At 37.6% G+C, this 13,170-nt stretch overlaps 1 protein-coding gene across 1 annotated transcript in view; it reads left to right on the forward strand.

Moving 5' to 3' along the window:
- The window catches only part of LOC124069931 (corticotropin-releasing factor receptor 2), a 28,703-nt gene that overhangs the window by 11,985 nt on the left and 3,548 nt on the right, over nucleotides 1-13,170 (forward strand). Inside the window, exons 3-11 of the mRNA XM_046409470.1 lie at nucleotides 5,546-5,631; nucleotides 6,148-6,254; nucleotides 7,163-7,280; nucleotides 7,423-7,576; nucleotides 9,819-9,879; nucleotides 9,977-10,049; nucleotides 10,554-10,639; nucleotides 12,196-12,331; nucleotides 12,843-12,884. Of these exons, the coding sequence (XP_046265426.1) occupies nucleotides 5,546-5,631; nucleotides 6,148-6,254; nucleotides 7,163-7,280; nucleotides 7,423-7,576; nucleotides 9,819-9,879; nucleotides 9,977-10,049; nucleotides 10,554-10,639; nucleotides 12,196-12,331; nucleotides 12,843-12,884 (863 nt within the window). The remainder of the gene's footprint in view (nucleotides 1-5,545; nucleotides 5,632-6,147; nucleotides 6,255-7,162; nucleotides 7,281-7,422; nucleotides 7,577-9,818; nucleotides 9,880-9,976; nucleotides 10,050-10,553; nucleotides 10,640-12,195; nucleotides 12,332-12,842; nucleotides 12,885-13,170) is intronic.

Below are 13,170 nucleotides of genomic sequence, written 5' to 3' on the forward strand. Positions count from 1 at the left end.
GCAAATATATCATTTATGAAATTCCTTTTCCAGCTAGATGATAAATGCAGGGAAAATGTGAGGGGAAAAAAAAAGTTTTGCTTTGCCCTTTGAAAAGGACAAGTTTGCATCTGAGACAAAAGGGCAGTGGAGGTCACTGACAAACACAGAAAAAGCAAAAATAACAGACTTGGAGATGAGATGCAGAACCATCCTGAAACTGTGAGAATAAAAAAAAAAAAACATAACCCAAAAACCTAGATTATTATAAAACACGTCCAGGCGAATATTCAAGATTCTGAGCTTATGTGGCTCCTCATAAAAAAAAAACAAAGAACACAGTGTTAGAGATGAGCTAAATAGTGGGAAACTATCGAGGAAAAAGATACTTTACTGTCTTTATATCTAATTCATGGCTAAGGTTCCACAAAAAAATGACTAATTTCTAACAGCCTTTCTGCGAACAATTTTATTTGTAAAAATTGCTGGCATACAATTTTTAATTTTTAATTTTTAATCACATCTCCCACTTAAGAGTGAGCACATCTGCATGCCATTAAGAACATCTGAATGTGGCAGTCTGAGGTGCTGAGAAGGATACTGAACACACTTTTAAAGTCAAGCCAAGTGGCATGACTTTAAAAGCCAGCTGTCAGCTAAGACTCTAGCTGCTCACTTCTTTGTAATTTTCTAATGCCCTCGCAAATATATCTATATGTACTGTATATATACACTATATATACTGTGTGTGTGTATATATATACATATGTATGGATTGCAGGAAAGATTTAAGAGATGTTGAAGGTCAGGCATTATTAAGCACATTAAGCCAGGGCCATATATCTTCTTAAGTTATACTGCTTTTAGGGAACAGCTCAAGCTTGGGGCCCAAGTTTAATTAAAATGCTGAATACAATGATACCCATATTATCTAATATATTTTCACTATAATGCTTCCATTATCCTGACTCTTGATCCTGTGTTACTGTATTTGCATCCTCTGGACTCCTGCCTTCATGTCCTCATCTGCCCTCTAATGTCTGTGTATGTAACATAGCAGATTTGCTCCAGTTCTTGCTGCCTCAATGAAATGTCAAACTGCAGTGATGTGTGAGATTCCCATGCTGTTATGGTATGGCCTAGTTTACTCTGTCCCCAGCTCATGAAATTAAATTCCAAATGGCTTGAAGGAAACGTGACCATAACTGGCTCAGGTGCACTGCTCTCGTGAAATGTTTTCATCACTCAACTTTGAGCTATTATAGCCTTTAATCTTTACTACAGTTTAATACTCCTTATGGAAGTCTACAGCTTTGCAAACTATTTTATAAAACAACTGGAACCAGTCGGTAATTTGTGATACGCTGCGAGCTGCTCCTTGATGCTTTGAGGAGGCGTAGCTGTCATGTTCTTTTTTTTTTCTCCTTCTTCTTCTTTTGTTTGGGTCCATCAATCAGGAAACCGACCTACTGGCTCAAAAGTAACAGAACTAAAGAGACAGATGATGCACTAAAGCACAGAGCAATCAAACACTAGACAAAGAAAGGCAGCCTTACACAACCTTTAAGTGAAAAATGTTGTACAGTAATGGTCCCGTGGAATTGTTGCAGGTCCCACGGTTGGGAGCACAGATACAATCAGTTAAGTAAAGCTCAGCAGCAGTAACAACACACACGATTTGGTCTGTCCTTTGAATTTGTCGCTTACTTACTACTATTACTGTTTTCTTCGTAATTAATAACAGAATTGAAAGTTTGGGATCCCTTATTGAAGAAACACTACATGAAGAACCTGCATTTATGGAGTTCAGCACTCTTTTTCCTCATTTATCTCGAACAAACCATCTCCCAGTATTCTAATCCTTGGACAGTCATATGGTGTTTGCATGTATTTATTTGTGCATCCAAGAAAAGCAAAAGAATGTTGGCATGGTGGCTTGTGGAGGAGGTGGTCATTGCTGGCACAGATTAAGCCAGTTGGGGGTTGCACATTTCTCTCGTCTGCTTATGCATATTTTCACCAGTGGAGTGTGGTCAGTGTTGGGCTGCTTACAGCATTTTTAGCACCTTCGGCATGGCAGCTTGATGCTCTCCCCAAATTCATTTGGTGATTTTTTTTTTTATTATTTAACTGTGTGAATATAATGGACTGTAATGACAAATGTGAAGAGAATAGCTTTATCATGTGTAATGCACAGATGGTTAGTCAGAAATGTGCTCTTCCTGCACCAGTGCTTTGAATTAATCCTGCCTCAGTGGAATAGCTCACAGGGACGAAACTCACAACCTGCTCCCCTTCCTCCATTTCTGCACCATCACTGCTTGGTTCATAAACACAGTGTGATATTTGCCTGGAGAGACAGAGAACTATATCTGAAAAGCACATTGTGTTGCTTCTGTAATATTAGCTCAGGCAACTTAAAGGTGCTGCAAAGGTATTATATTAGTTTTCAGCAGTTTGTTTGATAAAGTATTTCTCAGGTTAAGAATAGTGTTTCTCCATGGAAATAACTGTGCAGTTTAACTGAGACGGTTGAAAAAACTGCAACACTGGAGGGATTTATAACTGTTGATGACTAGAAGTGATTCTAGTTTCATGTTGTTGCTGTCATATTGACTTTCATCTCAGTTCCTTGAAAAAACCTACATTGTCTGCACATCTATGATGAACTTTGTTTTAATGAATGTCTTGGGATGAAAACATCAGTTGTCATTGCTTGCCCATAACTTAATTCAGCAGTTACATAAAAGCAAGGGATAGTCGTGCCTGCTGGTAAGGATCAACTTCATGTTCTGATTTGAAAAACTAAAAGTGAACTTTTTCTTGCCTCAAAATTTGAAAACACAGCATATGTCCCATATTCACTGGTGGACCTTTTGGTTTTCTTGTCATTCTCATGGATTCTAGACTGTCACAACTGAACTATGGACCAGAACCCAAACGCACGACTCTCAAAGTTTCAAAATAAAGCTTTGATTCAAGAAGTACAAACTGAAAATCACTTTTCACAGAGGAAAACACCCAAAACTAAACTAAGAAACAAAAACTCACTAGACTGAAGCTAGGCTAAGAAAACAAACAAGGAGCACAAGGGACAACACAAAGTGGCACAGGACAAAGGGAGACGAGGATTATATATACACACAAGGTAAGAGCACAGGTGGAAACAATCAGGGCGGAGACAGGTAATCCCAAAGGAGGGAAAACAGACAAAGGGAGAAAGAAAAGCTCACAACAATAGACACAGACAGGAAGTTGTGACAAGATAAAACAGGAAATCACAAGACAACAGAGACACAAGACAAAAACCGATTAAATAAACTTAACATTGTTTCTTGAACATGACAAAGACCACACATACTGTATGACTAATATGATGTCATGTTGACAGTATTTAATCATATAAATCAAAGTTTGATTGCCTACTTGAAAATCCACAGTAGAAGAGCTGGAGTTAAATCTCTCTCTCAGCTGATTCAAGTAAAACAGAGGTCTCACTAAAACCAACACATTCTTTTTCAGTATATTTTCTTTTATTAAAGCTTGTGTTCGTTCATAATTATGTCTGATAGGGCACCTTTTTATAAAGTATTGATGAGTTGTATAAATGAGTGATTTTCAAAGCTGTTCTTGATCAAAGAATGTTTTATTTCAACCATTTAACACAACAACAGAATGTACTATGTGACTAATGACTATTTTGGCAGGTTTTTATACCCTTTCTGTAATAAAACATCTGAAAGCATCGGTTAAGCAGTCGTGGGTAGTGGTTTGGGAACCACTGACTAGCATAAATTATTTAATCCTATGGTATAGATCAGTTTTAAGTTATTGCAAGAACAACTTTTTGTGTTGCCAGGCTGTGAAAAAGTAATTTAGGCATATTTTTTAGTCTATTTTGTAATTATGCAGTAAGAAATGTTGTTAATCTATCAAATGTTCATTTTTCACTTGCTTCTCTATATTCTACGATTAGAAATGTTCAAATGTGCAAATTCAAATGTTCAGAAAAGTCATTAATGGTCATTGATAGGGTTGATGATAATAGGACAGTAAGTTCAGAGGTCAAACAGCCCATCTGAGGGGCCTTCCTGGTCATTTAAAGAGCTATGAAGACAGCAGGTGGCTTTTTTTCCCCTTTTTGCCACAATTGATGTTCAGATCATACCCAAGACATCAGCTGCCATGTCACGGTTGCTTAAACTGCACAAGAACACAGTAAAAGTCACATAGCAATTGATCAATGAGGCAGTTTTCTTGCATATTATATGTGTGTATTTCCGCTGGCTGTTTTACTGAGTCTGAAGGGATTCACATTCTAGTCATTCAAATGCTTTAGAGATTTAACCGACTTTGATTTAAGCAGCTTGGTTGAGAACTGGCATTTTCCTTTAGGAACAGCATGAAGCCGTGTTGCCATGAGTTAAATGAAAGCATATTATGAGCCCCTTTAAAGGATCCTTTTCCATTTCTCTGATTTTAGCTGCCACAAGCTGTTTCCTTCTTTCAGACCTCCAAATACAAATGTCACATTATGTAACATTAATTTTAATGCAAAGGATCTTACTCTGTTGCCCACTGCTTTAGAGTCGCCGTAGGCAAATCTTAAGTGGATAGTTTCTTCACTTTCTGCCATATTGTTTTGGTGTTGACAAGAATCATCGAGTCAGGATGAGATGAGTCTGCGATGAGTCTTGTGTGAGAGTCGTCTAAACTGCTCAACCCCAAGGGGGAAAAGTGAACATTTTTCACTTTTCTGAACACTGAGACAAACGTGTAAAGAAATTTCTCTGAGTTGAATATATTACACACTGGATGCCTTGAACTGGCTTGAAAATATTGTCTGGTAAGATAATTAGAAAAGGTATAGTGAATCAGTATAAATCAGGCAGTTATAACTTTTGACAGCATCACAACAATAGCTAATTGAGGTTTCATGCACAATAATAATAATAATGCTAATAAAAAACAAATAAATAATGTGTATCTTGGCCTCAGAGTGGTTTAAATTATCACTTCAAGTGGCTGGATGTAACAGAACTGAAGAAAATAAACATCGCACAAATATTGCTTCTCTGTTTCCGCCCAATTCTTTTTCGGTGTTACAGAGATAAAGGGCCCCCTGAATACGTGGCAAGGAACTGCAAATGAAAAATTCAGTTCAAAGGTGATTGCGGAAAGCAGGTTTTAAAAGATATGCAAATAAACTGTCAGAGTAAGAGGCTTTGCATTTACCCACCATGAATAAAAATTTGTGTTGTCTGAATTGGTATTCTGCGTAAGACTCAGACTCAGAAGTAGTGCTCAAGTTTGAGAACGAAGGAAGAAATTGCAAGGATGTTTTAGCTTTTCTACTTGGCAAACACTTCACTATAACCTTTCCACAACAAACTACCGACTACTTGTACTCTGCTGAATTCAATGTCTGACATTGAAAAGAGATTAGACATTTGAACAGCCAGACAAATAGAGTTCAACAAGTATTTGAAAGCATCAGCAATGTTTGAAACAATGCCACAATTTCATTGTTTTCTCAGCCGTGTTCCTAACACTTTTTTTCTTGCAGGGAGTGCTTACAGGGAATGCATGGATAATGGGACGTGGGCGTTGAAGAGCAATTACTCCAATTGTGAACCCATTTTGGAGGAGAAGGTTAGTGTGGCTGTGCTTGAGCAATCCTGCTGTCCTTCATTCTGCACACAATCTCTTAACTGTCTTAGATAAATGCTCATCACAGTTTCTCATTAATGGTACACAATGAATACCCATCAAATGTAGTAAAGGAAATGTGCTATTTCTATTGCTTATTGAACCACATTTTCTATTGTCTATTTCTAGTCTTGCTATAAGCAAAGCCTGAGGCCAAACTGTAAGACTGATGTATTGTATCTAATAAGTTACTGGCCTGATTACCTCACATCACGTCTCCTGATGTGTATTTCGGGATCTTGCTCTATTTTTCTCAGTTAATTTTAAGTGTGACATCTGACAAGTGTGTCAATGACATTTGCTTTCCCGAACTTAAATTAAACCTCAAAACAAAGAGGTCTAGATGGATAAATAGACACACCTTTGTTCTGTCTATTTATTATGTATTCCTAACTTCTTCCCTATGTCATGTGACCCAGCAGCTGCATTAAAGAAGTAATACTTGTGTTGTCTTTCCAGAGAAAATATCCAATGCATTATAAAATAGCGCTAATCATCAACTACCTAGGCCACTGTATCTCTGTGGGAGCGCTTGTCGTGGCCTTCATTCTCTTCTTGTGCTTAAGGCAAGTACAAAAATAGCACCCATCTAAACTTGTCCTGTATGCATGAGACCTCACAAAAGACAATCAGGGAAATTCATATAATATCCTCAGACTGCTTATCATTAACTTGCTTATGTCAAATGAATAGAGCTCTGCAGCTCGGCTCAGATGGAGCACTCAGGCTAAGAAAGACATAATGTGTATTTCATAACATGTCTTTCTTCTAAGCTCGTACCTCTTTCATATCGTGGTTTAAACGCACACACTCACACGCACACAAATGCTTTGAGAGAACAGGGCAGATACTAAACAGCCTCAGCTGGGTTGCTCTCTATGGTTTGATTGATGTGGGCTTTCAAAGGAAAATATTGATTTCTTTTGGTTGAAGACCAAACTAATCAATATTTTGTTCCAAGATTAAATCTCTTCAGCTTTCGTGGAGCACGCTACAACTGCTTAGTGTTTCCCTCATGGACATTTTGGCAGGATAGGAAATTCTCATATGACACCACAGTTTGACCGTCATCTGAACCTGAAACTGTCTGCCCAAAGTCTGAAAAATTAAATTATTTATGTTTTCGTAGCTTCTTTAAGCATGATGACCCATCATATCTACAATATAGGAGTCCTTCAACCCCACTTGGCATGAAAAATTGTTTTTCTCTGGGTCATAACTCTGGGTCAAAATAAGTTATAGAAGCGTATATTTTTAGATTTTGTATTTTAGTCTTTACTGTAGATATCAACATTGCTGATAGTCATTGCCAATAAACATCCATAAATATGGTTGGATGACACACCTAGCATGAACAGAACTGAAACAGCCTCACTTAACTTTAAATAAGCTCTCCTGTATCTATGAAAGCATTATAATCATTATAATGAAACAATAATAATAAAACATGTCTTTCATTCGACTTGTGGTACAGGAGCATACGATGTCTTCGAAACATCATCCATTGGAACTTGATCACCACCTTCATACTGAGGAATGTTATGTGGTTTTTGCTTCAGTTGATTGACCACAACATCCATGAGAGCAATGAGGTAATAGTGTTTCTTAACAGCACATAACATGTAATGCCATTAGACATTCAACCACAAGCTCAACTACAAACACTTTTATATCAACACAAGTATTCCTGCTGCTGCTTCACACCTCACTTGTCTCCTGTGTTTTCTGTTTCAGCCTTGGTGTCGATTGATAACAACAATATACAACTATTTTGTGGTGACAAACTTCTTCTGGATGTTTGTCGAAGGATGTTACCTTCACACAGCCATTGTAATGACTTATTCAACAGATAAGCTCCGGAAGTGGGTCTTCCTTTTCATCGGCTGGTGTGAGTATGTTCGTGCTGACAGCGCAGTAGTAACACTGCACTCAGCTTGGCACGCCAACAGTGTTTTTAATTTCGATTGAAAATAATTAACATCAAAGTGTTTGCTTTTAGTATTTAATTGCTGCTAGGGGTCTTTTAAGCAAACTTCACACAGAAATGTTATAGATGAGGTAATGTCTTAGAGTTTTATTCAGTTTACGTTTAGTCATGTTCATCACACTCTCACCCTGGAAATTATGCTAAAAAAAAAATTAAAATTTTCAATGTTTCCTCAATGTTGGCCTTATAGTTGAGTTCCAAATGAATTACTATAAATATCTGGATGACTGTGAATGTACGTGACTACATAATAGATCCTTAGGGTCAACGTCTGGTTGTTTTTCCAAAATGGCCATTTTCTGAGTTGGACATCTTATTAAGGTGCTCAGACTCAGAATGTTTCTCAAATATGTAAAATGAAAACCAGCATGTGAAACAGCTGAACCGCAATGTTATATGACATGTCCCCAGTTCCAAGTGAGCATTTGTTTGAATGAAAGCACTTAAGTGAAGTCTGGTCAGCAAGTGAAGCAGAGGGAGACCCTTTAGTGCATCAGACTCAAGACAAGGCTTTGATTTCGTCAGAAGACAGAGGTGCAGTGAAATGTAAAATGTTTTTTTTTTTTTTTTGTGCTTGACTTCCAACGATAGAATGAATTTTGAACACGTAGCCGATGCCTCGTCATGACCACAGGAATTATGCATGCTCACCTTGACTTCCAGTGAGCTATTACGAAAAGCACAGTGTCAGAACATTTCATCTAGCGGCAGAAATATGCACATGCAAACATGCTTGTATGCTTACCTGAGCCTTTCGAACATTTTCTCTTTCTTTTTAATGGGCATTGTGTGTTCTTGCAGGAAGAAAAATAAGCATATATGTTACTGTGTATATATGTAGGTCATGCGGCATGAGCTTCAAGAACACAAGAATGAAAAATAAATAGATAATTGGCAGAACAACATGTGACATATGATTGGTAATGACACATGTATGACATGATTGTGAAGTTCATATTGGCTCTAAAATAGAAGCAACCAAAGGCAGATTTCACACATATCAATCTAGTTTTACTGATCTGATGTCACTGTGATGATGATTGGATTATCAGTGTGGCTTCCTCTTTGAGGAAGGTCAACTTCTCACTATTTGGAATTCAATAACCACTCCTGCAGATGTAGATTAAACTTGTTTTTCGTTTTAATCCAATATGTCTGCGCAGCCACGTATCCCATAGGGATTATTTCTAGTGAATACAGGAGCTCGAAAAGTAATATTTTCTTTTTCTTCAATTTAAACTCATCATTTGTGATATTCCGTCTGTGAATATCACATAGATATAGATGCACAGATATAAGTATGAAAAATAATTTGTACAAATTTTTCTCTTTTTTCATTTTCACAACTGAGAGATTGTTCGGAGTTTATTAGGAAATGATGGAAATGGAGCAGAATAAATCTGTCTTCCACCAGAGGCCTGATTAGCTGGGAACAAAATAGGTTTGGGCCTGTATTTGTTTCAGCTCCATTAATTTTCACTGATCATTTCACCTTTATGAACATCTGATACACTTTGTGTCTGGCCAGTTACAAAACTTCTCAGTATCCGGTCAGCTTTCTGTCACTGTCTTATTAGCACATCATTTCTGCACTCACTGATGCTTTTTAGCCTGAAGGTGTTTTGCTCAGTTAGCTTTGCTCACTGGGAGGGTGAGAAAGTAAAGAATGACCATCTTGTTTAAGAGGACTAGACGTTCCTTGAACTGCAAATCTGTGGGGTAGTAGTCCCCAAGCAATTTTACTTCTTTTACTTCCATCTTAACATGCAGCAAAAGCAGCAAAATAGTTATGATGCAGCACAGATGGAAAACATTGTAACATATGTATAAGCTCCGAAACGCAGACCACATTAACATGAAGGCAAATCGATCATTGTATGTATTGAATAGTTTTTAAATTTTGTCCATCTGTTTTGAAGACAGGATGACAGCATGTCCAGTTCAAATAATTCCATTTTATCAGCAATTCAAGCACACTTAGTCACACATGATAAAAATAAATAAAATCTCTGGAGCCAAATATGTGGACATTTTCTTCCATTCTGCACAAAGTTATGTGTTTCTATTGGTCAAAATAATATATTTTTTTAAAGATTTTAAGACCAGTATACTGTAAATGCACATGAATCTTTCTTTATTCCAGGCATTCCATTTCCTATAATAGTAGCCTGGGCCATAGGAAAGTTGTATTATGAGAATGAACAGTAAGTATTCCAAGTCCTCCAGCCATGTCCTTTTAATATCGTTTTGTGTGTTTCTTTAATTTGCAAACACTGATTGTGTATTTTCTTTTATAAACAGATGTTGGTTTGGTAAAGAACCTGGAAAATATATGGACTACATTTACCAGGGACCGGTTATTCTTGTACTGTTGGTGAGCAGCAGCACAGAAAGTCATTGCACAGTACATCCACTGCCATTATGTCCACACTATACTCTCATTTAACTCTGACACAGTAGTTATTAGTAATGCCTGCGTGTAGGTGTAAACCGATGAAAAAGATCTGCCCCCAAAATGAAAATGGTTTTATAATGAAACCCATTTTCATCCTGCATTTAGGTTGTTGGTGGAATTAATCTTCCAAATGGCTTATGGTTTCCACTGAAAACAACAAACTGTATCCATAGAAATGCATCCACTAATGGTTATGTACAAGCTGTTTCCGGTACACAGTGGTGTGGAGACCAGTTCTGACTTGTGTGTTCATCAAATGCCTTCTTGTTGAGGAAGGTGATGGTTTTCATTTGTGTTGCTTCTTCTCCGACTCAGCATTTAACAAGCCGACTGTGTTTGCAACAGAAAGCTGTTCTCGTATTTCAATGCAAGCCATTATCGCAGGGTTTGGAACTAATTATTGTGTGTGTTGTTTTTTTCTAGATAAACTTTGTTTTCCTCTTCAACATAGTAAGAATTCTTATGACCAAACTAAGAGCATCAACCACATCTGAAACAATACAGTACAGGTGAGTTGATAGTGTGAATGAATGCTCCTTCCAAGGGCAACATGCAATGCCTTAAGGCTGTGAAGAAACCAAGAGACTAATTTTATCCTTGTTAATTAGTGACAGTGTTTAAATTTTGAGCTCATTTCACATAAATCTGTGAGCTTGATCCTCAGATTCCCTCTCAGAGAGAAGATGTAAGGATGAATGACGATCAAATGACTGCCAAGCACTGCAATAGCAGTGATCATTCCTTCTGCGGTTTTGACTGTACCAATTATTGCTGATAATTCACCGTAAAAACCTGTTTCTAAGACGTGTTCTACTCAGATACTGACACTTTAAACACGAAGGTCGTCTTTTGAGAAAGTGGAAATAGTCTTTCCTAATCTTTCACGTTTATTTCTCCACAGTGAGCTGCAGTATGTTTCCTGTGACACTTACAATAGTGTGTGAGACAAGCATGAATGGAGGTTTTTCTTGAAAACTCAAGTTGAAATTAAATTTTCTTCTGTTTAAAAAAAAAAAAAACTGTTTTGAATTTATTTGTACGACTGAATGAAGTCGAGACAGAATGACCTGAATGAGCTCACGGTAGTTACAGTACTTGTTGAACATGGCCATTTCATATAGTCCTGCCAGTAATGTCTGGAGATGGAAAACCTCTCATGTGTCTGACAGGACTTGATGAGCGAGTAAATGCAGTGATTTGGCAAGTGCTTGAGAGAGGGGAGCTGCCTGCAATTGTGCTTCATGTTGTTTTCTTGCGTGAGTGACTACTAAACCATCAGAGTTTTTTCTCACCTGAATCTCAAGTGTATTTTTCTCTATCAGGGATGATTTACAGTGTTTGCAGTGTCACACCTCAGACGACTTCACTTCAGGCTTTTCTGGCTATAGCTGGATTTACAGTTGTCATGTGACAGATATGCCGATATGAGCAGTGCAGATTTAAGTGTAGATTTAACAGGAGCGTCCCGCGTAAATTGTTGACCTAAAAAGCAGTGTACAGGACAGTGCTTCATTCAAAGTGCTGCCTTAAATGAACAATATAAATAGCGGGGTAAATATGATAAAAACGGACGGGACATTCTGTGATCTTAAGTTATATTTGATAAAACGCATGTGGGCTAAGGAGGTAGGGAGGGTTGCTCACCTATCACAGGATTTACGGTCCAAACCCCACCTCCTCCTGTCCACATGGTGAAGCGTCTTTGGGTGGGACACTGAAACCCAAGTTGCTCCTGCTTGTCAGCCCAGTACCTGGTGTGGTAGCTCGATGGCATAGGTGTGTGAGTGAGCAACAAAAACTTATGTTACCCTTTATAAACTATTAGTACAAAGTGCCTTAATAGAACATGATACCCATATGGCAAACTAGGCGTCATTTCTAATAATATATTGCTGCTTTGTGAGGCAAAGCGTTGGTGTGTGTGCGTACATGTGTGAATTTTATTTCCCAGTCTGCTACTGACTCAGAATCATGCACTTTCCAAAATCAACTTGGGTGAATTCCAAGTTCTTATTATAGTAATTTTATAAATGAAGCAGCTGATGTTCCTTCTCTGTCATCACAGAAAAGCCGTGAAAGCAACACTGGTCCTGCTACCTCTGCTGGGTATCACATACATGCTCTTCTTTGTGAATCCGGGGGAGGACGACATCTCACAAATCGTATTCATCTATTTCAACTCCTTTTTGCAGTCTTTTCAGGTGAGAATAGGGATAATGATATGGTGTGACACTGGCCACTGCTCAAAAACCCACACATGCTGTATGCAAAATGAATCATGCTGTTCCCTGATGCATGTTATTGCGAGCTGTAATGCTTCTTTCATGAAGACGTTTCAGGTTATCGGCTTCTTGTGGGAAGATGATTTGAAGCAACATCTTGGCTGTTCTTACACACAATATGGCCATCCTGCGTCATGTTCACTGCTCTCAGCTGACAGGATTAACAGGGCCATGAGGGCATGACTTCTCCTCTGTGGCTCTGTCGTTTTTATTTATTTATTTTTTATATCTTTCTATCTTCTGCAGTTATATCTGAGAGGGAAAAAAATGGTTTTCAAGCAGTGTGTCTTAATAGTCGAGGGTTTATTATTATTATCATTATTTTTTGTATTTTTTCCAATGACTGCAACATTTGAATTCTCTGATGTCTAATTAAGGTGCTATTACACATTTATCACTTTCACTAATAGAAATGTGTCTTATTCTGCAGGGGTTCTTTGTATCCGTGTTTTACTGCTTTCTAAATGGAGAGGTGAGTCACTGGAGCTTTGCAAAAATCAGTATTTATGAATTTAATTAAATTGTCAGTGTGTTTCTGGATCTATGATCTTAATAAAGCCCCACAAGGATTTTTTTGATTAATTTAGTTGTTTTTTTTTGTTTTGGTTTTTTTTCCCCCTATCTACCCTCCTAGTTTCAATCTTGGCTGAGTTCAAGCATGGGCAGTTAATTGTGAGCATTTTCACAATGGTCCTTTTTTCTAATTAAAATAAAAGTAAATTGTTGGAATTACAGCTGCTTGAAAGTCATTAATGCAG

This window comes from Scatophagus argus, chromosome 13 (genome assembly GCF_020382885.2).
Source record: "Scatophagus argus isolate fScaArg1 chromosome 13, fScaArg1.pri, whole genome shotgun sequence".
Taxonomy (NCBI): Eukaryota; Metazoa; Chordata; class Actinopteri; family Scatophagidae; genus Scatophagus; species Scatophagus argus.